The sequence below is a fragment of the Carassius auratus genome, unplaced genomic scaffold, assembly GCF_003368295.1.
Source record: "Carassius auratus strain Wakin unplaced genomic scaffold, ASM336829v1 scaf_tig00214021, whole genome shotgun sequence".
In the NCBI taxonomy this organism is placed as follows: Eukaryota; Metazoa; Chordata; class Actinopteri; order Cypriniformes; family Cyprinidae; genus Carassius; species Carassius auratus.
Genome location: NW_020527496.1, coordinates 245445 through 272132, shown reverse-complemented (window position 1 = coordinate 272132; position 26688 = coordinate 245445). Strand labels below are relative to the sequence as shown.

At 37.1% G+C, this 26688-nt stretch overlaps 2 protein-coding genes across 2 annotated transcripts; one reads left to right on the top strand and one right to left on the bottom strand.

The window, feature by feature from the left end:
• Positions 1 to 1365: 1365 nt before the first annotated feature.
• On the bottom strand, positions 1366 to 7594 carry LOC113090833 (3-oxo-5-alpha-steroid 4-dehydrogenase 1-like). Its single transcript, XM_026256445.1, has 5 exons — positions 7185 to 7594; positions 5974 to 6140; positions 5083 to 5184; positions 2121 to 2271; positions 1366 to 1582 (listed from the first exon to the last, which is right to left on the bottom strand). The coding sequence occupies exons 1-5, from the start codon at positions 7493 to 7495 to the stop codon at positions 1516 to 1518; spliced, it is 798 nt and encodes a 265-aa protein (XP_026112230.1). The 5' UTR covers positions 7496 to 7594; the 3' UTR covers positions 1366 to 1515.
• Positions 7595 to 8003: 409 nt separating this feature from the next.
• LOC113090786 (tRNA (cytosine(34)-C(5))-methyltransferase-like) lies at positions 8004 to 25063 on the top strand. Its single transcript, XM_026256380.1, has 19 exons — positions 8004 to 8220; positions 8376 to 8533; positions 9369 to 9473; positions 9579 to 9684; positions 9778 to 9849; positions 11448 to 11532; positions 11628 to 11820; positions 15384 to 15458; positions 16002 to 16132; positions 16409 to 16482; positions 16748 to 16878; positions 17059 to 17155; positions 17304 to 17482; positions 18054 to 18146; positions 18594 to 18729; positions 20829 to 20909; positions 21507 to 21645; positions 22346 to 22385; positions 24377 to 25063. Exons 1-19 carry the CDS (start codon positions 8137 to 8139, stop codon positions 24684 to 24686), a joined length of 2289 nt encoding a protein of 762 aa, XP_026112165.1. The 5' UTR covers positions 8004 to 8136; the 3' UTR covers positions 24687 to 25063.
• Positions 25064 to 26688: the final 1625 nt, after the last annotated feature.

The following is a 26688-nucleotide window of genomic DNA, read 5'->3' as shown; positions in this document are numbered from 1 at the left end:
CAAGAAACATTTCTAATTATCATCAATCTTGGAAACAGTTGTGCTTCTTAATATTTTTAGAAAGTTAATTAAACAGGATTTATTTGATATTGATTACATCATATAGTAAATGTCTTTACTGTTACGTTTGATTAAAATAATGCATCTGTGCTTAATAAAAGTATTAACTTCATTTGTTATTATAATTGCCCTAAACTTTTGAATGGCATGTAGTGTTTTTTAAGCATATTAGAATGATTTCTGAAGGATCGTGTGATACTGAAGACTGGAGTATTGATGCTGAAAATTCAGCTTTGTATCACAAGAATAAATTCGATTTTTAAATATATTAAAATGGAAAACATTTATTTTAAATTATAATAATATTTCAAAATATTTTAGAGTTTTACTGTATTTTTTATCAAATAAATGCAGACTTGGTGAACATAAGAGACTTCTTTCAAAAACATTTTATATATATATATATATATATATATATATATATATATATATTCCAAACTTTCGGCCTACAGTGTATAGGTGTGTAAAGCAATCTAAGGCATTTGATTAAACACACACACACACACAAAGAGCTGAACTAATATGATACTTATATGTCCTTCCACATTCCAGAGTAAATGAACTCAACCACTTTCACTGCTGACATACAACACATAACTCTAGCCATACTTTGTACATTACGCCTGAAGGTATTATGAGAGCCCACCTGCTGCATGTCAAAACATGTCAGCGATGGTATACGATGACGTTACAAACATAACTTATATACAAAAACAGCTGTAGCTTTTTGGATTGAGTTGAAATTGTGACAGTGTTGTTGTACACTGAATGTAGAAAAGACAGTATTATGATAATACCACCACGATGTGCATGATCTCTACATACATTATGTGTCTTACAATGAAGTATAAAAGCAAAACAAAGCAAATTTGACATATAAATAGCTATAGCTGTCCTTTTAAGGCAAGGTATGCAGTTCTTTTTCTTTGAGAGCAGCACTCGCTCTTGGGATACTTCTGGTTATTGATCTTAATACTTCATTTTGACAGCTTCATACACTGATCCCACTGCCCCTGAAAGATCTTGGTAAACATCAGGGGGGAAAAAGTGTTTGGCAGAAGGTGCATTTAGTTGTGCGTTTGTTAAGAAGGAATCGACTGGATGATGTATGGTAACGACAAATTATGACATCCAATTATAAATCCATACTATGTTATGACAGCATATTTGCACAATGTGCCCCTGTTAAAATTAATTCAATTTAATTTCTTAAACCTTATAAACAGTAAACCTTTGGGGGGTAAAAGATTGATGCATAAATCAGTAAACACAATATGAATTTTAAATTGAAATCTCCTTTCGTAACATTTAAACATATTTTATTTCTCATTTATTCACATACAGCAGAGTTTTTTTTATTATCCATGAGTATCTTGATTTTTTTTCTTCCGTTCTGAGTCCAAACTGACAGAATATTGTTTCTGTGGGAGTGTGGTGGCTGGGTTTACCACATGATCAGAGAACAAATGGTATTAAAGCTTTCCTTGATTTCGGATAGTCTTCAAATTTTGTGAGATACCACCTGTAAAATGAAATTACATAGATACTGATGTCATCATACAATAAAAAAATATTTATGGGTAAATCAGTCTAGAACATGCCAAGTCATATATAAAGGAAATAATTCAAAAGTTGAATTTGAATTAATTAAATAAAAATGATTTAAGTGGTTAAATGTGTATATACAGTAGTTATTTTAGTATCACTGAGATAATATTATACTATTTATTAATATTTAGTATTAGTTATATTTTGTTTTTATTCTAATTTCAGTTAATGTTTCAGTAATGCGTTTTTGTCATTTTTAAATATATGTCTATTTCACTTTTATTCAAAAGTTAAAAAAACATCAACAACAAAATGATTAAAAATCCAGAAATATTACAGCAGTGAGAATATGTGGGGAAAACACAAATGTCACAATGTAATTTGTGCTAAAACAGGCTTCATCTTTTCTTTTGTTTATATTAGAATAATTATTTCATATGATTCTTGAATTAATTATGACTATGACTTAATTATGAATTATGAATGCATCGTTTCATACAGTAATATCTTACTTGTGGTGGGCCATTCCTCTGCTGGACAGCACAATTAAAGTGAAGAGAGCAAAAGCTGCACTATGGATCGAATGACCAGCCAGAGCGAATCCAGCCCATTCCACGATCTCCCCAAAGAAGTTTGCTCCTGATACATACTCAAACATGCCCCCTACGAACAGAAAATAATGATGAAGAGAAATTTGAACAAAGCAATAAGAAATAACTTCAAGTTTGTTTCAATGCAAAGAAATTGCATCACATGAGTCTTATTAAGTGTGAATCCATCTGATTAGCATGTTGCCTGGTTTAAATGTGTCAGAACTGAACAAGCCTTTGGATCTTAAAGGGTTAGTTCACCCAAAATTGAAAATTGTATGTCTATCTGCTTACCCCCAGGGTATCCAAGATGTAGGCTACTTTGTTTCATCAGGAGAACACAAACAGAGATTTTTAGCTCAAACCGTTGCAATCTATCAGTCTTATAATGTAAGTGAATGGGAATCACGGTTAAAACATACAATAAAAAAAAAAAAAAATTAAACCCTGTGGCTCGTGACGATACATTGATGTGTAAAGACACAAAACTATCGGTCTGTGCAGGAAACTGAACAGTATTTATATAATTCTTTACCTCTGATTAACGCAATGTCCGAACTGTTAGACGTGTCCTGAGCGCATTCTTAAGCAGCAGGCGCGTGAGGGTCTTCTTCTCGGTTTAAGGCTGATAGCAGCCTTATTAGTGCATTACCGCCACCTATCTCTTAAATGGACCGTTTACACCTATCTACGATCTCAATGAGTAGTGTCAAAGGTGAAATAGGGAGCCCCAAGTTTTGTTTTTGTTTTATTATATGTTTTAGCTGTGATTCCCATCCACCTACATTATAAGACTGATAAACTGCAACGATTTGAGCTAAAAATCTTGGTTTTTGTGCTCCTGAAGAAACATACAGTAGTCACCTACATCTTGGATGCCCTGGGGGTAAGCAGGTAAACATCACATTTTCATTTTTCAACTATCCCTTTAAACAACTTTGACATACCATTCATTTTGGCTAAACAATGTAATCTATAAACAAACTCATTTCATTTCTGTGACATTTTCTGTATTGTACATCTAGGGTTTTTTTTTTTTTTTTTTTTTTGATAACACCGCGTGAAGCTGTGATGTCAGACAGCATTGAAACATCTTTCCTTAAAAAAAACAAAAAAAAAAAAAAAAAAAGGACAGAGAGAAGAACTTATGTGAAGTAAGAGATGACCGCATTTGCATCCTGTGTGTACTGGAAAAGAGACAGAAGTGGATGTCACAAACTATTAGCATCTCTGGAGCAGGCTGGTCCTGACAAGCTGCTGAGGCAATAAGGCACGAACATAAAGGGCATCTATTTTTATTTTCTTTCAGAGGCAAAGCCAGATTCAAAGGAGAACAGATTTGTTTGCATTTCATTAACACTCAACGTCTTAGCACTGACCACCCATCTGAGCTGACAGCGCTGAGCTGCATGTGCTTTGGTTCAAATGATTTGTGTTCTGTTCTGAATACTCTTGAACACATATGTATATTGGTCCCAAATTTTACAAATTTATGAATATTCGTATATTGTGATAAATTCAAAAGCCTGTTTCTAAAATGTAAAATTGCATGATGCTGTTACTCGAAGTGACATGTTACTCCATTTCAATATAAGATTTTAGGCCACACTACCCACTCAAACACATTTCCAATTCATAACCGACTGGCAAGAGCAGCTTCAAAATCCTCAGCACTTATCTTGCTGGATCTGTCTGCTGCTTTTTACGCCATTAATCACCAGATTCTGCTGTCCACCCTCAGAAAGATGGGCATCTCTTGAATCAAACTCCTGTGGTTTAAGTCCTACCTCTCAGATAGATCCTTCAGGGTGATTTGGAGGGGTGAGGTTTCTAAGTCACAACAAAGTGCTGCTGGGGTTCCTCAAGGCTCAGTACTTGGACCACTTCTCTTCTCCATCTACATGAAGTCATTAGGATCTGTCATTCAGAAGCAAGCCTTTTCCTATCATTGCTATGCTGATGACACTAAACTCTACTTCTCATTCCAACCAAATGACCCGACGGTAGCTGCTCGCATTTCAGCCTGTCTGAGTGACATTTCTAGCTGGATGAATGACCATCACCTTCAGCTCAACCTTACTAAGACAGAACTGCTTGTGGTTCCAGCTAACCCATCGTTTCATCACAACTTCTCTATACAGCTGGGTTTGTCAATGATAACTCCTTTCAGGACAGCCAGAAACCTAGGAGTTGTGCTGCATCATCAGTTAAGGTTCACAGACCATATTGCTACAATGACCCGGTCCTGCAGATTTGCCTTATACAACATTAGGAAGATTAGACCCTTCCTGTCAGAGCAAGCCACCCAACTTCTTGTCCAAGCTCTTGTTCTCTCCAGACTGGACTATTGTAATGCTCTCCTGGCGGGCCGTCCTGCATGTACTGTCAAGCCTCTGCAAATGACCCAGAATTCAGCAGTGAGGGTTGTCTTCAATAAGCCAAAAAAAGCTCATGTTACTCCCCTCCTCATCAGGTTACACTGGCTACCAGTAGCCGCTCGCATCAAATTCAAGGTACTGATGCTTGCCTACAAAACGACTACTGGCACGACACCAATATACGTAAACTCACTAGTTCAATCTTATGTGCCCTCCTGAAGTTTGCGCTCTGCAAGTGAACGACGCCTTGTGGTACCATCCCAAAGAAGTTCAAGATCACTCATGGACCTTTTCCTGGACTGTGCCCAGCTGGTGGAATGACCTCTAAATGAGTCTTTACTCATTTTCAAAAAACATCTAAAGACTGTTGTTGTTCTCTTGTTGGTCTGATTGCTGATATTGTTCTCATTTTCTAAGTCGCTTTGGATAAAAGCATCTGCTAAATGATTAAATGTAAATGTAAATGTAAATAACCGGTGCTGTCAGCCTGATAATCGCTGTCTCACCTCTAGGTATCTTATAGTCGGTCTCTCCAGGCTTACGGAGGTTCCTGAGAATATGATCGGAGTGCATATTAATGATCCATCCCAGGAACCACATACAAGACCCTGAAAAAACATCATTCAGAATAAGAAAGAGATCTTATGCTCACCAAGGCAAAATACAGTAATATTGTAAAATATTACTACAATTTATTACAATTTAAATGAACGGTTTTCTATTTGAATATATTTTAAAATGTAATTTATTCTTGTGATGCAAAGCTGAATTTTCGTCAGCATCATTACTCCAGTCTTCAGTGTCACATGATCCTTCAGAAACCATTCTACTATACTGATCTTATATGCTGCTTAATATAATTGTGAAAGCTGTGATGCATTTTCCAGGATTTTTTAAATAATACAAACTTCAAAAGAACAGCATTTAAACAAAGAAATTGAAATCATTTTTAAAAAGTTAAATGTTGCAACTGTCATTTGTGATCAATTTAATGCATACTTAATGAATAATAATTTATTTGAAAAAGATATATATAAAAAATAAAATATATGAATATAAAAAGATCAATCTAAATGCTAATACGGTTGTGTCAAGATGATATATTTGAACTATACTGTAACAAAATGATTATTATAAAGGCCTGCAGGGAATACAGATGAATACTGGGAATGTCTAATGTTCGGTCCACCATGACAGAAAGATGACCGATATCTCTACCCTGCAGTGGTCAACGTTACAGTAATCAGCAAAGTGAATGCAATGTGTTCGGAGATGGATGAATTCCAGCATCAGCTCTTAACCAATTATAGAAACGTCTAAAGATCTGATATGAAAGGGAACAAGCAAAAATGATGGAAATGACATTATACACTGAATATGTACTCACTAGCACCTACCTGTGATGAAACAGGGATGTATAACCCAACCAGGTGGGTAATCTGCATAGTGACTCAGGTATCTTGCCTGCAGGTACCCATTATAGATGCAGAAAACAAAGGCCAGGACAAACGAGATGAATGGTGTGGGTTTCCCTCCTTGAATTAAAAATGGGTAGATGAGGGACCTGTGAGAAATACATGCTTCAGTTCAAGTTAAAAATACACACTGCTGTTCAAAAGTTGGGGTCAGTAAGATGTTTAATGTGTTTTTAAAATGTCTCTTCTGCTCATCAAGGCTGCATTTATTTGACCAAAAATGCAGAAAAAGCAGTAATATTGAGAAATATTATTATCATTTAGAATAATGGTTTTCTATTTCAATATCCTTTAACATGTAATTTATTGCTGTGATGTAAAGCTGAATTTTCAGCATCATTTCTCCAGTCTTCAGTGTCACATGATCCTTCAGAAATCATCAATATGCCGATTTATTATCAATGTTGGAAACAGTTGTGCTGCTTAAAATTATTTGGAAGTGTGATACTTATTTCAGGATTATTTGATGAATAAAGTTAAAAAGAAAAGCATTTATTTAAAATAGAAATCCTTTCTTACAATTTAAGTCTTTATTATCACAATGAATACATAAATAAAATAAAAAAGTTTAACGGTAGTGCATATTGTTACAAAATATTTCTATTAGGAATAAATAGTTATTTTTAACTTTTTATTCATCAAATAATCCTGAAAAAAGTATCACAAGTTTAAAAAAAATTGTAATAAAAATAGCAATACGTGGCAAAAGTGTTGCCAACATTGTTAATAAATCAACATATTAGAAGGATTTCTGAATGATCACGTGACACTGAAGACTGGAGTAATGATGCTGACGAAAATTCAGCTTTGCATCACAGGAATAAATTACATTTTAAAGCATATTAAAATAGAAAACCATTATTATAAATTGCAATAATATTTCACAATATTACTGTTTCCCCCCCTGTATTTCTGATCAATTAAATGCAGACATAACGAGCAGAAGAGACTTCTTTAAAAACATCACAAAACTTACTGATCCCAAACTTTTGAATGGCAGTGTATATATAGTGTATAAAATAACCACTTGCAAGGGATATTTAGTTATTTACTCAAGCATGTCCATATGTATATACATATTTATTATTATTATTATTATTATTTATGAGTTATATAACAAGGAAAAATCCCACCTTTGCACATAATGGCATAAGAACATGAGCAGAAGTAATTGGTTGGGCAGGTGCATTATCTTTGCACATGGACTCCACAGCAACAAACTCACAGGAAGCAGAAAAGCCGGCAGCTCCTGAACGAACCAGGCTACTCTGACATTCACAGGAAACCCATACCTGCTGGATGCATATCTGCCATAGGGGACGTGCTCAAAGAGTAAAGTCACCTGGGTTATGATTGCCATAACCATCATCAAGTACGACAAGCAATCCAAAACATACAGCTCTTGTTCCTCCGAGGAAAATAAAGTCTTCAGAAGAGCGTCCATAATTGCTAATCCAAATACTACTTCGGTAGAAGAAAGGTTCGAGTATTATTTTGTAACTCGTTCACAAAACAAACTGACCCTATGTAGGCAAACCCCGCCCATCGCAACATTAGTCTGGCCAATCAATAACAGTGGTAGGCGGAGCTTGTGCCAAAAGACGCCTTAATATATGCAAGCTATTAAATTCTAGCCAATAGATGAACGATAGCAAGTCACGAGCAAATAAAATAAAATATGTTATTATTTATCTTTTACTATTGCTTGCCAAATTTTACATTTGACAAAAATGTAGTGAAATGCAGAATTAAATATACGGAACAACAACAACCTCATAGTTGATAGAATTTCGCCTTTTTTATTTGGGTTATTTTTTTTTATAGTTGTGCCATTGTGTTTTGTATTTTATTCTTCATCTGGCTCTAACGTTACATTTATTACGATTGAAGGTCAAATGTTTAAAGGCAACAAAATGAAAAGCGAGTCAGGCAATAACGCGGACACCAAGGAAGGGGTCTTTCAGTCGAAGGTGCGCTTGTTTGGATCTCGTCACGAACACGTGAGTTCAGCAGGAGCTCAGAAGTGCAGCTCTTTCAGTCAAAACGCATCGCAGGTTTATATCCAGAGTTATATGCGTGTCCAACATGGGCAGAAAAAACAGAAACAGACAGAGACCTCAGCAGAACAGAGATGGAAGAGCAGAGGGGAAAAGAAGCAGAGATGACGCTGTGAGTTCGCTAACTGCTCTAGCATCATTCATTAATTTATTTCTGAATATAATTGATGTTGCACAGTGAATACAGTTATTGTGATAATACAGGTTTCGAGTTAATGTACATGTCATGTAGGTAGGTGGTAATAGTCACGTGGGCTCTTTTGGCAGGGCTGGGGAGCTGGATACTCTGAGATCATCAAGGAGAACAAACTCTTCGAGCATTACTACACAGAGCTGAAGATCGTCCCCGAGGGAGAGTTTGAGCAGTTCATGGAGGCCATGAGAGAGCCACTGCCTGCTACAATACGCATCACTGGATACAAGAGGTGACCTGGTATTTCCTGCAGGTCATGTGTTCATCGAAGGACAAATAAGATATTTACTACTGATCATCAGCCACGCTGCTGTCAGGTCATAAATGAAGCCGTATCTCTTGACCGCTTTCATGGATAGTTTAAGTTTAGAGCAGGGGTCCTCAACTCTGGACCTCGAGATCCACGTTCCTGCACAGCTCCAATCCTAATCAAACACTCCCGAACAAGATCATCAAGGTCTTCATGATTACCAAAGAACTGCAGGTAGATGTGTTCAGTCCAGGTTGAAGCTAACCTCTGCAGAAAAGTGGATCTCGAGGTCCAGAGTTGAGGACTTTCAGAAATGTGACGATACACTCATGGCACACTCCAAAATACTCTAGTGATGCTTAATGTTTTTAAACTCTGTCTTCGTTCTCTGTTTCAATGATTACTTCTAATGACAAAAGTAATATTAATATATATGCTTAGATCCAAAGACACATCTTCAGTTGTTTTTATTGACCTCCGTTAAAATGTACTAGTTTTGGTATCAAAGTATTAGATGGGGGGGATGGGGGTTGGGTTAGTAAAACAAAGACTAAAAATTTTGTTTTGGCGAGAAACTGAAATTAAGTTGAATACTAAAACCGAAAATAAAGATAGATTAATGCATAATATAAATAACTAGATAAAGGACAAGAGCACATCAAAATGACTTAAATTGAACCTGGAACTATAAAATATACCCAATCACCCACGATACATAGTTGCATTTTTGTGTTGCAGTATGTTGTGATGTGATATATTGTAACACCCCTACAGTTTTGCATTTTTGATTTGTCCCTTTCTCAACCCCTGTGATCAGTCACGCCAAAGAAATCCTTCATACTCTTAAAGAGAAATACTTCAAAGAGGTTCAAGATCTTGAGGTGGATGGGCAGAAGATTGAGGCTCCTCAGCCCTTGAGCTGGTAAGATGGATAAAAAACGTACCAGCTCATGTGTTTTACTGGTAAATGAATTTTAAATGTCCTTGGATAGCATTGTAATTCAGGCGTGCTCTTTGCTGGTAACAGGTATCCTGATGAACTGGCGTGGCACACTAACCTGAGCAGAAAGATCCTGCGCAAATCTCCACTCCTGGAGAAATTCCACCAGTTCTTAGTCAGCGAAACTGAATCGGTAAATAAAAATCAGTGGAACGTCTTTCTGTTTTTAATAAATGCAAATATTGTTTTTGATTGACCTTTGTTTCAATCCTGTTTCCTCATTTAGGGGAATATTAGCAGGCAGGAAGCAGTCAGTATGATTCCTCCTCTTCTTCTGAAAATTGAGCCTCAACATAAGGTACATCTACTCAGAGTTTCCATTAACCTGTTAACTGTTACTCACGTTTTTGAAGATAGAGATGAATGTGCATGATTGTCGTAGGATGGTCGAATTTAGGAGTCAAGAGGTAGATGTTTCAGCACATTCAAGAACGAGGAGAATCCACATTTAAAGATGATGGGATCTTTATTTTCCCAAATAAGGCCAAAAGCAAGACAAAAATCCATAATAAGTCATAATAAACGACTAAACTGTAGAAACCAAAATCAAACTGACATGTGAGTCAAAAAAAAATATATATAAATAAACATAACAAAAAAAATCTTTCAAAAATTACCATATACAAAGTTGGCTTCTTTCTAGCCAGTACAAAGTCACTCAGGTGACAAAGACAAATTACAGCCGTCCGCTTGCATGCCCATCCTCTTTAATACTGAACGGCCTTCTTAAATAGCGTCAACTCCCGCCACCCAAATTGGCCTAAACCATTACATCATCATCAGGGGGGTTATACAAATTAATAAAGTCTGGAAAAAAAAATACTAAAGATAACAAATTACTACAATCCGAGGGTTTAAACCACACAAAGTGAGACTTACAAATTTACCCTCTTCAATAAACCCATAATAAAAGCAAGAAAAAAAAACAAACAACAGCAATCAGTGAATTCATAACAAATACTCTTTCCAAGCAGCAAGTATATACATAGGTACTCACTAGGGGCGCGCTTCCGCAGTGAGACCCAAGAACAACTAACCGCGAAGAAGAGATCAGGGTAAGCCGATGTAATCATGTTAACCAATGCCTATCAAATAAATGAAACTTTACAAAATAGAAAACGGTTTGAAGAGTGGTTATTTGGACAGATGAAACTTTACACTTTAACTGATTAACACATGTAATTCATAGAGAGTTTAACATCGTGTTCTCCCTGCAGCTCACTCTACTTAATTGGTGCACACAATCAAACAAAGGCATAACTGCATGAGCATTACGAAATACATTGTGTATACATACATTTCAAATAACAACTGTCCCTTCAAAGTAAAGATAAATGTCCAAGTACCATAAAAATGTTTTGATTCATGACAATAATGATCCATTGTCCATTGGCAGAAATGTCTGCCGTGACGGAGCATAATCTGTCCCGTCACAATGATACAAACCTAAATTCATGACTGAAAACATTTTGTAACATGATTTTGATGCACCATTTACATGGTAATGCAATGTCTGATTTTAAAATGGGTTTTGAAGGATGAATTTTGAGATTTTATGTTTTCATCGAGGAAGTCTTTTTTTTAAACAAAGGTCAAAACTCCTTTTGTAATGTAGATTTCTGAGGGTGCACTCTTGTCATAAATTCATCTATTACTTTTCCTACATAATTTTTAACAAAAAATATTGGTAAAATATATATTTGGGAGTCTTAGACCTTTCCAACGATATATAGTTTGTCAAGATTAGATTAGATTTGTTTGTAATATAGTATAGTCAACGTAGGCGTCCCGTAAACGGGACGGGGTGACATTTAACAGGTTAATACCAGCTGAATGCTTTTTTTCTACTGGGAGAATCTTTCTAATTGTGAGGTCTCCTCTCCATCGTCTGACTAGATTCTGGACATGTGTGCAGCTCCAGGATCAAAGACTGCTCAACTCATCGAGATGCTTCACTCTGACATGGACATAGCTTTCCCTGGTAAACAGTCGCTCATTAGCAGTATGGGCTTTACATCATGAATCCACTACAGATTTAAGATGATCATAACTCGTAGTTGTCCTCTGTGTCTTCAGAGGGTTTTGTAATTGCCAATGATGTGGATAACAAGCGCTGTTACCTGCTGGTCCACCAGGCCAAGAGATTGAACAGTCCATGTATTATGGTGGTCAACCATGACGCCTCTAGCCTCCCACGTCTGCAGTTCGATCGGGACGGGAAGAAGGACGTCCTGTTGTATGACCGGATCCTATGTGATGTGCCCTGCAGGTGAGGGTCTCTGCTCGGACCCAGAGACGTTACTTCATTTGTTTTTATTGACCTCCATAAGCAAGGTCTAGTTTTTCAATCAAAGCGTTAAGATTAGAAATGGTGCCTTTGCCAAGTAACTGAAATATAAAGAAGTAATTTGGGCTGCATGATAAAGGTAGTACTGTTTGTTAATCATATGATTAATTTGATCAGAATTATTGCGCTTTTACAAGCATAAATGAAGAGAACGACAGCTTGCATGATTTGCTATCAGATTTAGTCGCAGCAAACAACAGACTGAAAGATTGTTTGATTAATCGTTAAAATTGTTGATTAATCGTTAAAAGATCGCGATCTCGATTGAGACACTCTCTCGATCTCGGCGCGCATGCGAGTTCTTGCAGATCTCACAGACAAACGTCTTAATAATATCGCAAACTAGAAATGTTTGGTAAGATAAAATGTGCACGACAACATTAAGCAAATCTCTTCGCCATCGTCACTCTTTATTATTAAGCAGAAGTTTACGTACAGTTAATGCATGTGCGTGCGCTCGTTGTGGTGTGTGTGTGTGTGTGTGTGTGTGTGTGTGTGTGTGTGTGACTGACTGACTGACAGACAGTCTCCGCGGCGTGCATGAGAGTTCACGCAGATCTCACGGACAAACGTCTTAATATGATCGCACATTAGACATGTTTGGCGAGATTAAATGTGCACGACAACATTATTAAGCAAAAATACATAGTACATTATTTTTTTTTCCTCCAGTACCGAAAGCAGAACCGATACCGTCAGATCTTACTGATACTACGGTCTTTCATAATTTAGCCCCGGGGCCATTTTAATTTTCGGTACCCAGCCCTAGTTTGAAGAGGCCAGTCCGAGCCCGGAGTTCCCTGTGGCACACTGGACAGGTCAGGGAGGATGTAGAGCTCTGCGGTACAGACACATGTCCTTCCTTGGTAGATTTGCGCTCCTGCCTCTTCAAGATAGCACAGGAGCTTCTCCTGCTCTCACAGAGGACTGCACCGTCCTGGACTTTTCTTCTCCAGGCAGGTCGGTCCTGTGCTAGGGATTCCCAGCTTTTCAGGTTGAGTCCAAAGCTCTTCAAGGAAGCTTTAAGGGTCTCCTTGTAGCGCTTTTTGGGTCCACCTTGTGCTCGCTTGCCATTTTTCAGCTCGCCAAAAAAGACTTGTTTTGGATGTCTCACGTAGGGCATTCTGGTCACGTGGCCAGTCCATCTAAGCTGTTCCTCCGCAAGCATGGTGTAGATGCTGGGGATATTTGCCTTAGTCCAAACTGGTCGTTCGATGTAGGCGAATCCTGTTAAATAAAATATCTCGCTTGGCATTGAACTTTGAGCTTTATAATTTTACAGATATTATTTATACTCTTACAACAACATTACACACTAACTAAAGTTTTAAATATATTATATATACACTACCAGTCAAAAGCTTTTGAACCGTAAGATGTGTACTGTTTTTAAAGTCTCTTCTGCTCACCAAAGCTTTGGATTTATTTGATCCAAAGTACAGCAAAAATTTTAAATAACAGCTTTCTGTTAATCTTCCCGTTCAAAGACTTTTGGACTGGTAGTGTATATTAAAATGTTTAATAATTCATTCAGATTAATTAGACAATTTTAAATAGACTGCAGCAATAACATTTTGTCACACATAATTTTTAGTTCAGAATCGTAGGAGAATCGTGATCTTTATATGAGACCAAAAAACTTGCTGTATTACACTTTTATTTGAGCAGAATATAGAATGGTGTACTTCGCCAGGGTTTTAAGCTCATCAGCATGTTATCCGTAATGTAGAGAGAGAGAGAGCTGGTGTGGTCACCTGGGTGGGAAGATGAAGTTAACCACAGGGTAACCACAGAAGATGTGTCCATTTAAGAGAAAAACTCTGTTTGGGGGACTTTAGCTCTGGACATCTGGCAACCGGATCAAATAAAGCGCAAGATCATGCTAATGGCAAACTAAAGTGAAATAACTTCAAGATAAATATCCAGCAGGCAATGGTTAAAATTCAAATGATCATGCAGCCGTAAGTTATAGCACTACAATTACTAAAATTGAAAATAAAAACAATTAAATCTAAATAGAAATGTTAAGAAAAGCTAATAAAAATGGCAAAGCATATTACATTTTCCAAAACGTATATGAAAACTGATCATACAAAAATAAAACCATATATATTTATTTTTATTATTATTATTTTTTTGTTATTATTTTTTTGCAAAGTTGGAGGTGCTGATCTGAGCCATAGATGCCATTCAGAAAAATAAGTCTGGCTCAAACTTTTAAGAATAACACGGGGAACCAAATGTAGTATACATAAAATGGGTTTGTTTGGCTTCCGCTATGTTTTAGCATCTGTAGCGTCGTGCTACCTGCCAAATATTTCAGGAAAAAAGCCCCATAAAATTGTGTTGATCTTTCCACAAACTTCCCAGAAGCTTCAGTCCTATAGTCTGGTTTTTATGTGATTATTGGTTGCTTAAAATGTCATCTGCTGCCGGTCTCTTCGAAGTTGCAATAGGCCAACATAAGCTGCAAAGAGATCAGTCTAGGTACTTTTAATGTGGATTATTAAAAACCATTCAGACTGTGGATTTATTTTGTCGTTTAACATGGTAAGAGCCATTACGTGTTTTCATGTGCACAGACATGAAGTTGTGATCATGACCAGAGTGAACATAGGACAACAATTATAGAGGCGCACACACATGCCAGAGCTCTGTGTTTTGGGTTGAGCATGTAACATCATATAGCAGGGTTTATAGCTGGTGGAGTCTATACTCGGCCCGCAGCTGAATCAGGTCCAAGCACAACACATCTGCTCTGTACCAGCAGGCCAAACATCTTACACACACACAATGTGGTCAGCCTGGTTTGCTGTCTAAACATTTCTCTCCGTCGATGAAATGATTTGAAGTTGACTTTAGAGATGTAATTATGGCTTGCTTTTTGCCTGCGTAGGATTGCAGTTTGCTAACCTCAAGAGTTGACTCCTGAATAGCACTTTTATTTGATTCAAAATTTGCTGCCTTGTTAACCAAACACTGATGTAATTGATTTAAAAAACAAAATAGCATATGATCTCATAAGACCACAGGAAACTCTCCTAAAAGTGAATACAGTCCAGTTTAAAATGACTTGAAGGAAATGAATGCGATGAAACCACCATCTTTGATCTTTGTATGGTGAAGAATCACTGATTATAAGTCTTGGTAACCCTTTTATTTTATAGTTTACATAGCAATAACAGTAAATTATGCATAATTGGATGTAACAAACCCTAATCCTATACTAAGTATATGTTATGTAAGCAGCAAAATATGCATACATTATATATAAATATATATACGCGCCAAACTTGAACTGTTTTAATGCAATATAATTTTATTGTCATGTCAATCAGGGTTATTTTTAACTTCTTGAAACAATAAAGATGACAAAATCATATAAAAAAAAAGACATTGATGTACTCCGTATCTCACATGAAATGATCTGAAGTGGTGTTACAAGTAAATGGCAAACGATAAAATCAGGCCGTTTTTCTCTACAGTGGAGATGGGACAATGAGGAAAAACATTGATGTGTGGAAAAAATGGACCACCAGCAACAGCCTGCAGCTCCACGGGTGAGACCAGTGCAGAATAACACTGTAATATTGATATTTCTACAGTCTGCATTTTGTGTGTTGTGTATGTCAAACCTTGATCTTCTAGATCCATTGTGAGAGATGCAACCGAAGTAAAATCTGTAATATTAAGTATATCTTTGAATATGTCATCACTCCAGTCTTCAGTGTCACATGATCACCCAGAAATCCAGTTAGATCGATTAAATTGAGAAATTGTTAGATACGTGTTGTGTACTCAACTGTATTGAAGACATGTGACAAGAAGCGTCTTCATGCTCAAGTCTTGACTGGTGAGGATCATTGTGTCTGGAGCTGAAGCACTTCGGCAGCGCACTGAATTAGCAGTGATGTGTTTTCTGTTCCTCGTTACTGAAATGAGATGTTGCATCTAATGAGGAGCTGTATTCTTTAGGTTGCACTGTCAGCATCGGTCTCTGTGTGTGTGTGTCTCCATTCTCAGGTTTTAGAACGGAGCAGTTTGTTATGCTCTCTCTCTCTGCATGTGTGTGTGTGTCTTTAATTGCTCTGATTGTCTGTCAGGCTGCAGATCAGGATCGCAGTGAGAGGAGTGGAGCAGCTGGCAGTAGGGGGCAGGATGGTGTACTCCACCTGCTCTCTGAACCCCATCGAGGATGAAGCAGTCATCGCTGCCCTGCTGGAGAAGAGTGAAGGTATGTCTGCTGTCCTCCGGCCCTTAAACACTTCTGCCCGTCTCATTCAAAGATCAATAGAGAAAAATATATTTAGCATAATGGAAATCAAACTATTTTAGGACCTTTTTTATTTATAAGATTGATTTAATTTCTATATTTTCATGATGAAATGATTGTAAATCGGCATTAAAAAATGTGTGTGTAGTTTTTTGAGCGGTGTTATTTTGTCTTGTCATTTCTCCTTCATTTTCAGCTTTTTCTGATCTCACTCTCCCGTGGCCGTTTCTTTCTCAGGTGCTTTAGAGTTAGCTGACGCCTCTGCAGATCTCCCAGGACTCAAATATATGCCTGGAATTACATCTTGGAAGGTAATGAAGCGTTAGCCTCCTCTCTCTCTGCTTATGAATGTCGTGTCTGCACTGGTGTGTCGTTTGCGGTCATTTCCCTTCATTACTATCTGCAGCAAAAGCATTAGACTCTAGGTAACAGAAGTCCTCACTGGACCGAGGCCCACAGTAAAGCTCTTTTGCTATCTATTCCAATCTTTATGGTCAAATTTAATGCATGCTTACTAAATAGAAGATTCCAAAGAAAATCAGTTTCTAATCTAGGTCTCTGCTCGTTTGATTTAAGGTAATGACCAAAGAGGGTCAGTGGTACTCTGATTGGTCAGAGGTGCCGACAGGTCGACACACTCAGATCAGACCCACCATGTTTCCACCAACAGACCCAGAGAAGCTGGCCCGTATGAAGCTGGAGAGATGGTGAGTTAGTTCAATCATTTATCTTTGTGTATGTGCTTGTAGGGCTGTGAAGTGTGTTGTACCAGAAGTCTCCACCAGATGGTAATATATAAACACAGTTAAAGCGGAGCAATACTGAGTGTTTGAACCTAATTTACACTGATTTCTAGTCATTGTGGTATATTTGACTTGTGTTTGCAGTATGAGGATATTGCCCCATCACCAGAACACTGGAGGGTTTTTTGTGGCTGTGTTGGTGAAGAAGGCACCCATGCCATGGAACCGCCGTTACACAAAAGTATTAGGAAACCCAAATATAACATATGCATAAGAGTACTTTTATGGTATCTTTCTGTTGGTTTAATTACCAAACCCGTTTTCTTTTTTGGATCTACCTTGTTTGTCTTTGAAATGGTAATCTGGCGTATGTCCTCTATTGTCTGTAGCTTCGTCAGAAGGATGTGACCTCCTCCAGTGAGGTGGCTCCTGCAGAGGAGCTGCAGATTCGGGAGTCTCCCGCTGACGCCCCTGTGGAAGCAGTGGAGGGCGAGAGTCCTGCAGAGGGACACCCGTCTGGCCCAGATCCTCCTGACCTTTTAGAGGTCAAGAAAGATGATGTCTGTGGGTGAGTATCTTCAGACAGGTGTATGTGTGCGTGCATTAGTCACTCTTTTGTTCTCTCTGTGTTGTGGATTTTGGGATACATATTTGGATGATGGCAGTAAATTAAATGACAGCCTGTAAAACAAGGGTTTAATAATCCATATTAAAAATCATTAGATCTGGTAAATCTTCACTGATTTTAAACCATTTAAATTCGCAAGGTTATGTAAAATAATACAATATTATCAGTATCATGTCAGTTTAATGCAATTTAAATGCACGTTTGGTCAGCACATTTATTTGTAAGGAAAACATGACATTGCATTGGGTTGCAACTCACCGTCTGTTTCAAAGGTTGAGAATGTGTTATATTATTATGGTTATGTGGTGACCATTTGAACCCGTTATTTTTGCATGATCTTTTGTTGTACGTAATAGTAGACGTGCAACAACTGTGCAGTATGCTGTGAGTTCAGTGAGACAGATTTCCATTCTGAACATATTGGCTTCCAGGCGCTGGATGGCGTGTGTTACTGCAGTTTCCCTTCAGGTCCTGTGCTCCACATTGACATGAAGTGCTCTGTCTGTTCCAGCCCCCCTCCTCCAAAGAAGATGAAACTCTTTGGCTTCAAAGAGGATCCGTTTGTGTTTCTGACGGAGGATGACCCCATCTTCTCTCCCATCCAGTGAGTGCCTCTTCTCTCAAAGCCTTGCTGCTCAATACAAAAACAGTTTTCACGAACACTCTCAAATCTGTGTGTGTGTGTGTGTTTAAGCAGTATTTGTCTGAAACACTGTGTTTGTCACATCTGAGTGGGCTGGAGCCTTTACAAGTAAAAAAAAAATGAGCATTTCTCTGTTCTTGCGCTATATATCCCATGTGATGAATGGATGATATGATCATTTTCATTCAGTCACTGTGTGTCCGCCTCTTGTTTGTGATGAATGTTATTTATTTTCTCAAACAGATGCACAGTGCCACAGTGCTGGCAACCCGCCATTTCGACTTGTTGGAGACGACGCCTCTGCTCCATATGTCGCAGTGTGTTCAGCGCTGTGTGCATATGTGCGTTTCTTCCCTTCTGTATAACCATCATTTATTTTATGCTGTGATATCTCTTTGTCTGCTGCAGAGCGTTCTACGACCTGTCTCCAGATTTCCCCAAACTGAACGTACTGACTCGAACCCAAGAAGGAAAGAAGAGGCACCTGTACATGGTGTCCAAAGAGCTCCGCAACGTTCTGCTCAACAACAGCGAGAGAATGAAGGCAAGAGCGCGTACACACACACACACACACACACACCCTTCGTCAGTGCTAGCAGTGATTGAGGATGGCGTACAGACAGATGGGGACAGCAGCCTCGCTATGATCCCATCTCTATCTGTGCTCTAGTGTCTTCACGTTCATCAAGTATGAAACCGCCATCTGCTGCTGATGTAAACAGACTTCACTGGAGTTACTTACAACAAAGAAACACACTGCAAACACTTACACACCCGTTCTTTGTTGTATTATTTGTGTTCTGAGCAGTTAACATGCTGAAATGTTATTTGGGCAGTGATGCAGAACTATTATAATTTTTTTTTTTTTTTATGTTGCTAATTTTTTATTTTATTATAATTTAAGCCTATAAAGTTTATTATAAAGGATTGTATTTACTTCATTTCATTAAATAACTATTTATTATTATTATTATTCCTACAACATTTTTACATTATATATTTAAGTGAATGTTATAATTGTAATTACTGATACTAATTATCATTATAATTTGTAGTGTTACCAATTTTTTATATATATATATATACATACATACACACATACACATATATATATATATATATAAATAATTTTTTTTTATTAGTACCAAGTAATAGAAGTAACTAATAATTTATTAGTAATTTACTTCTAATATAATAAAATAAGAACAATTCTAGTTATATAATTTGAGATATAAAATAATTATAATATTTATGTATGTATATGTGTATATATGCAGTACAGACCAAAAGTTTGGAAACATTACTATTTTTAATGTTTTTGAAAGAAGTTTCTTCTGCTCATCAAGCCTGCATTTATTTGATCAAAAATACAGAAAAAATGTAATATTGTGATATATTATTAATTAAAATAATAGTTTTTAAATTTATTATACTTTAAATGATCATTTATTTCTGTGATGCAAAGCTGAATTTTTAGGATCATCATCACATGATCCTTTAGAAATCATTCTAATATGATGATTCATTATCAAAGTTGGAAACAGTTCTGCTGCTTAATATTTTTTCAGATTTTTTTACTTTTGGATACTTTGATGAATAAAAAGTAAAAAAAAAGAAGCTATGTTTTTACAATATAAATATTTTGTAATAACAATAAACACTACTGGTCAGTAATTTGGGGCAAGTAATTTTTTTTTTCTTTTCTTAAATAAAAGCAATACTTTTATTCAGCAAGGATGTGTTCAATTGATAAAAAGTGATGGTAAAGAAAATGTATTATTAGAATATGTATTATTAGAAATGTGTTTTTATTTTGAATAAATGCAGTTCTTTTTAACCTTTTATTCATCAAATATATTAGACTGCAGAACTGTTTCCAACACTCATAATAAATCAGAATATTAGAATGATTTCTAAATGATCATGTGATCGACTGGATGTTACATGTGACACTGAAGGAAGGAGTAATGATGCTGAAAATACAGCTTTGCATCACAGGAATAAATTATTTATTTTAAGTATATTCAAATAGAAAACTATTATTTTAACTTGTAATAATATTTCACAATATTAAATGTTTTCTGTATTTTTGATCAAATAAATGCAGGCTTGATGAGCAGAAGAAACTTCTTTCAAAAACATTAAAAATAGCAATGTTTCCAAACTTTTGGCCTGTACTGTGTGTGTGTGTGTGTATATGTGTGTGTATATATGTATGTATATGCATATTTAAAGAATAATAAAATAGAATAAAATTAAAAAAAAGGTTCCATTTGTTATCATTAGTTAAATGCATTGGTTAACTAGCAATGAAAAAAAAACTTCTTAAATATTTATTAATCTCAGTTAATGTTAATTTCAGCATTTACTAATGTGTTATTACAATCAAAAGTTGTATTTGTTGTTACTTAATGGACCTGAGCTAACATGAAGTAAAAAAAAAAAAAAAAAAAAAAAAATATTATTTTTATTAAATAATGTTTGACAACCGAGATCATAAGTACTGTTACAAATGTGCTGTTCATTGCTAGTTAGTGTTAGTTAATGCATTACCTAACATTAACTTTTGGGACCTTATTTTAAAGTGCTACCCAATTTAAATAATCATAATGAAGTAACAAAATGCTGTTAACGTTTCTGCAGGTCATAAACACAGGTGTGAAGGTCTGGTCCAGAAACACTGATGGAGATCAGTTTGGCTGTGCTTTCAGACTGGCTCAGGAGGTGGGTGTTTGATCTTAATCATGTCTTGTGTAGTAGTCGTCTGAATCACTTGTGTATCTGCGTACAACTCACTTCTAGAATAATTCTAGTGTTGTATAGATGTGTTTTTGTCATTTAAAAATCATTAAAAGATCTTTGTTCAAGTTGAAAAGCAGCAGTCTAATCCCAGAGATACTTCTGCAAGATATAATGGGTTGTTTTCACATGCAATTTTAACCAGAAAGGCTTTGGATGTTAAGTTGTACCGCAGTAATCACTCTATTATTAAAGCAACACTCTGATCTCTCGGTTGTCTCAATGTTTTTCTTTGCTCAGAAACTAGGTTTAGTGGTCTGTAGGGAAACAAGTTAATCTCAATCTGCCGTTAATAACCTCAGCTTGCCTTCCTGACTGCTCTAGAGGGAACATCCATTACCATTTTCCACAACAGTCTATTGATTTTTTACTAGAGGAAGAGCTGTTTTGTATATGGGTATTTATTCTTCCCATAGATGAAGAAATGGATTGAAATATGTCTGCTTTGCAAGGCTGGATTAATGGACAAGAGAATGCAGTTTTGCACTAGACTTAATCATCAAACATGCTGTGTTTCTCCAGGGTGTTTACACGCTGTGTCCCTACATCAGAGCCCGAATCATCAACATCAGCGTGGAGGACGTGAAGGTGCTCCTCACGCAGGAGAACCCCTTCCTCAGCAAACTCGGAGATGATGCTCACAATCAGGCCAAGAAACTCGGTCAGTGCCAGTCAGAGTCCTGCTGATGCCTTGTGTTTTAGTATATGAATGATTTGAAATCATAGCCATGTTAAAATCGATTTGAAGTCGATTTTGCAGTTTTGAATGGTTAAAAGTTGCATGAACCTTCAAGAGATCACTGCTATCGTACACGCACACAAATTAGAATGTTGATGTAAATTTAAAAAACATTTATTGTACAACTCATTATAAAAGGAAATTTAAAATAGATGAAATGCATTAAAAAAACTCGCATGTACTAGATGTAAAATGTATACTTTTAAAAAATGTATTAAAAAAAAAAATGACATGCAAATTTAATAAGATGCATTGAACACAGAAGCTCAGATGTGTGTGACACTCGAGAACAGACCTCACTGGTTCTCGGACATTTCTTCTTCATATTTTTTTTTTTTTTTTTGCTCATCATGCACATTGCATTTTTACTGTACATTTTACATATGTATAATATTTGCTCATGTGCTTAATTGTGTATATTTTATCCTCTAAAGTATTTTACATTTCTCTATAAAAAAAAGTTCTAGATTATTTCTTTCTGTGTGTATTTGTTTATAGATATTAGACATTGCATCACGTTACAGCTAACAAAGGCGTGATTTATTTTATTAGAATTTTTTGCCATTGCTGATATATTTCAAATATATCAGTTCTGAAATGAATATGTTCTCTCTTTCTCCAGGAATGGGCAGCATTGTTTTAAGATACCTCCCAGATCCGAAGTAAGTGCCGATGTTCTGTCCTTATTATTAAAAAAGAGTCTTGAGATCTGCTCTGGTCTCCAGTTTATGCCTCATTTGTCCCTTCATCTGCTCCAAAGCCTTCCAAAATGGAACTGATAGTTGATTCCAATAGAGTTTGGTGTTAGCATGTTGCTAAGCTAAAAACACAACTATGTAAAAATTCTAAAATGAAAATTTTGAAATGCATTGTGCACCGATATCGAGTGAGTCAACTTAGTATCACAGTTTATTCTGGATCCTTTTTTATATGTGAAGGCTAAATGTAGTGCTGTGTTGGATTTTAACCAAAATTAGATTTTAGAAGGCAGCTTTGATTTCAGTTTTCTATATTTTTTGGAGCAGTGAAGTTTAATGTGCAGTCCAGGTAAATGTCTGGCTATATATTGGTGCTGGGACTCCCGTGGCAGATAATGCGAGGTGTGTTGTGTTGTACTCCGTGATGGCAGTTCTGCCATTCATCAGCCAGTCACGAGACAAATGAATGGAGATTGAACTCTTTGTAGCCATTACGCCCCTTGTCTGATAATTAAAGGGCTCAAACTGATGCACCGGCTTCCTCTTCACAGATAAATAGCTCTTCATTGTCTCTCTCTGCAGAAAGCTCATTGTTTGGCCCACCAGACAGTCATGTTTCACACTGATGGCCCTTACTTGTGTAGAAAACTAGTCAATCCAGCTGGAAACGGTTACACACACAAACACACCCACCGTTTTAATCAGCAGATTCTGGTTTTGTGCCCATGTGAGGCTGTGCTTATACCAGATGTTTCTTCAACAGTAAGGAGTTTCTTTTGTTTTCGTTTAGCTTTACCTAACAATACAAGTTCATCATTCCTGCATGTTTTAAATGGGGGCGACAAGCAAATAATAGTCAACTGACAGCACATGCACACATGAGACACCCAATACTTAATATCTAGCTGAGCAGTTCAGGTGTGTGGGTTAAAACCAGGGAAATTAACCTGGGCTTAGAGTTAATACACACATACCTCATTCATGCATGCATTGAATTTTTTGATAATTATTTAAGATGTTTATTTCGGTATGTGAGCTGCTGTTATAGACACTGTATCAGCGTTAATCTACTGCACTCCTAACCTGGTTTTTGTCGAATAAAATGCTGGATTTGATGTTATGATTGGTCAGATCGCCAGTAAATCAAAAGTTATTCAGTCATGTGATTTGAGACAGTCACGCAAGTGTTTTTATTTTTTTGCTCAAGGAATTTTATCAGTAAATGTGGGGTTGCCCATGATTAAATACATTTTTAACGCACATTTTGAGTTTATGCGCATTTCAGTGTTTCCATCTTTTATATATATATATCCCAAATTTCACATACAAATACTTAGAAATGTGTGAATTTTAAACTGAATCTCAAACAGCCCTGTTCAGTTTTCACAACAAACAGTATGGTTGATAAATATTCGCCACAGAGCATTATTTCCGTTCCTTCTTGTGCTAGACGACATGTCTAAATTAGCCTCCTAGCATCATGGGAATCTATGAATATGTCTGTTTATTTTCTCATTAATATGAGCCCCCACGAAGCACAAACTCTGACACTGATGTGCACGCACTTGTTCATCACAGTGAGTGACACGGGCCGAGAGCAGCTCTGATGTCACTGTGATTAGCGGCGCGTGGCTCTGTGGTGTCATGCTCCTCTGGCAGACATGAAAACATGACGGCCCGTTCCAGCAACAGCACCCCTGATCATCTTTCACTCTCTTTTTCCATCCGTCTGATCGCAGGCGCTCTTAAATAGTCTCAACTGCCGCCGCTATCACACTCCCCTTCGGTTGCTGCGGCTGTCTGCGCTGTAGCTGATCAATAATTTGCTCATTTTCCCTTCCCCTTCTTCTGTCTTGTGTTCTCCTCTCATTGCCCTCTTTGTCAGTCATTCTTTGGCTCTTTTCCCTCTTTTATCAACTTCAACTTATAAGTTTTCTTTCTTCTCATCTCTCCAGGGATCTGGATGCTCCTCAGTGCCCTATAGATTTGTGCGGCTGGAGGGGGAAAACGTCCATCAGGGCTTTCGTCCCACGTAATGAGCGTCTGCATTACCTCCGCATGGTGGGGGTGGAAGTCTTCCGTGACAAACAGGGCAAAAGGGACGATGGTTCATCAGAAATCCAAGAAGAGAGCACAGAAGATGGCGAGGGACTGAGCCAAGAGGCAGATCTCTTAGAACAGGAAGGTGAAGATACGGAGAAATCACAGTCCAGTGCTAATGGCGCAGAACCTGTTGGCAGAACTTGTGAGGAGTCTGCGAGGTAGTTATCTAAGCAGTTCGTATGAGTCAGGAGGAAAAATGACAGGCTTCACCAGGCCATCTGTGTTTTTCCAGACTGCGAACTTGTTCAGGAGCACCTTGTTGGGTAACCTCTGAAGAACTGATCGGGAAACAAAGTGAATTCTTTTAATTTTATCACAGCTTTTTTTTTTTTTTTTTTTTTTTTTTGATTAAAGCATTTGCTGTTGGATATGTTTTTATAGTTTGGTGTTGTTCAAGGGACAAAATTAATGAAGCTGCACACTAGCTCAATCTTACAATGCATTTCATTTTCTATTATGCTTGTACATGATTTACACATTGTACATTATGCCAGTTTGTTCATTGTTACAATACTTGAAATAAACTGCATTTGTCCATATTTCAGTATGGTTTGGAGTTATTTCCAGTGATGTATAAACCACATTTGGTTGTGCTGACTAGATCTGTTAGTAGTGTGTCAAACTCAGCTCATGCCCTTGCATCCGAATATTCCTAAAACTGTAAACATGGAAAGAAATTTGTCATTTTTGTTTTCCTTTTGTACTGCCTGAGACTATGAAATGTGCATCTGATGAACACTTCCCCGTGAGGCCACACAAGAGGACTTTATGCATGTAGTCATGTGACACATGAATAATCTACTGTAGTAATGTACAGTAATGTCCTGTACTGGTCTGGAAGTCTCTTTCTAGCATGCATAGTGAGTTTTTGGTTAACTGGTTCAGGTGTGTTTTAGTAGGGCTGGAGCTAAACTACGGGAGCAGGACTGGACACCCCTGGTTTAGTTCATCTTGGTAAGTGATCACTGTCAGTTAGAAACATGAAGGCTTTCTTCTTCTGTAGAATTCAACCAATCAAATTATGACTTTGAAACTACCAAATTGTTTCACATTTTGCGTGTCATGCACATAGATGTTCAGCCAACGGGCCTGGGGCTAATGTCCTGCAAAGTTTTAATCAAACACGCCTTCCCAAGAATTTAGCACCAACTTTTTATTCTGTTTGAAATTTTCCCCCATACCGTCGTTCAATATTCTCTACGTTAGTCCACTAATATAGTCCAGTTGAAAGATTGAATGAACTAAGGGTTGCTGCTATTGCATAGTTTGTGCTTGCTGATTATAATCATTACAAAACTAAATGAACTGGCGGCTCCAGAAGTAATGGAAAAAATTAGAACTTCTTTATATATCCTCAATTAAACAATTTAACAATACATTAAAAATAAGTTTATACCTGTAAGATATTACACTGTACCCACATGAGCAGATGGATGGATGGATGATTCAGGTGAGACGGCCATCTTGGTTGCCAAAAAGGTGCATGATACACTAACACATGATCACTATCTTGCCCCTTTTTTTAGACTTGAATTATTTTTGTCTGTCTTGGGTTGAATGTCGGTTGTTTGCTTTATCTCCCTTCATTAGCTCAGGGTTATGTTTCCCTGCAGCCGTCCATCTCACTTCCTGTTTATCGGTGAGTGTTCTTTCTCTCTATCTCGTCTCCTGCTTTGACTGACAGACTCACCCCTCTCTCTCTTTTCTCAGGCGTGTTGGTTTGTTCTAGAGACAGGCTGTAAGTCTACAGACCATGGAGATTGTTACTATGGTCACTGCAGAGAGCTCTGAACGTAATTAACCACAGTGACACAACCAGCTACATGCAGTGAGTGCCACAGCACAACACACCGTAGCCCTCACCCAAACCTCGTGATTATAAACAAATGCAGAGTGAGCTGCTATGCAAATAACCTGAAGAGCTTTGTGAGTGGACATTGCCTTACTGCTTTTAAGCCGGATACTTTAACCTTGGCTTTGTAACATCCTGTGCCAGTTGTGCTCAGGGTCCTTGAAGTAACGAAACAGTTTGATTTGCTGAATTGCCATGAAAGTGTGTTGCAACACCCTGGCAATATGGTTGCCAAAGTCCACTTTTCTTCTTATTGTTTCTTCACAAGACATTATGGGTGGAGAAAAAAGTTTACTGGCTTAAAATGGTTTT

Excerpts from the sequence above, each read along its gene's own strand:
- LOC113090833 (XM_026256445.1), bottom strand. The coding sequence starts at position 7,495 with ATGGACGCTCTTCTGAAGACTTTATTTTCCTCGGAGGAACAAGAGCTG. Across the intron at positions 6,141-7,184 it reads TTATGCCATTATGTGCAAAG|GTCCCTCATCTACCCATTTT; the intron begins GTGGGATTTTTC and ends TATTTCTCACAG. Across the intron at positions 5,185-5,973 it reads ACATCCCTGTTTCATCACAG|GGTCTTGTATGTGGTTCCTG; the intron begins GTAGGTGCTAGT and ends ATGTTTTTTCAG.
- LOC113090786 (XM_026256380.1), top strand. The coding sequence starts at position 8,137 with ATGGGCAGAAAAAACAGAAACAGACAGAGACCTCAGCAGAACAGAGAT. Across the intron at positions 15,459-16,001 it reads AACAGCCTGCAGCTCCACGG|GCTGCAGATCAGGATCGCAG; the intron begins GTGAGACCAGTG and ends ATTGTCTGTCAG. Across the intron at positions 18,147-18,593 it reads CCCATCTTCTCTCCCATCCA|AGCGTTCTACGACCTGTCTC; the intron begins GTGAGTGCCTCT and ends TGTCTGCTGCAG.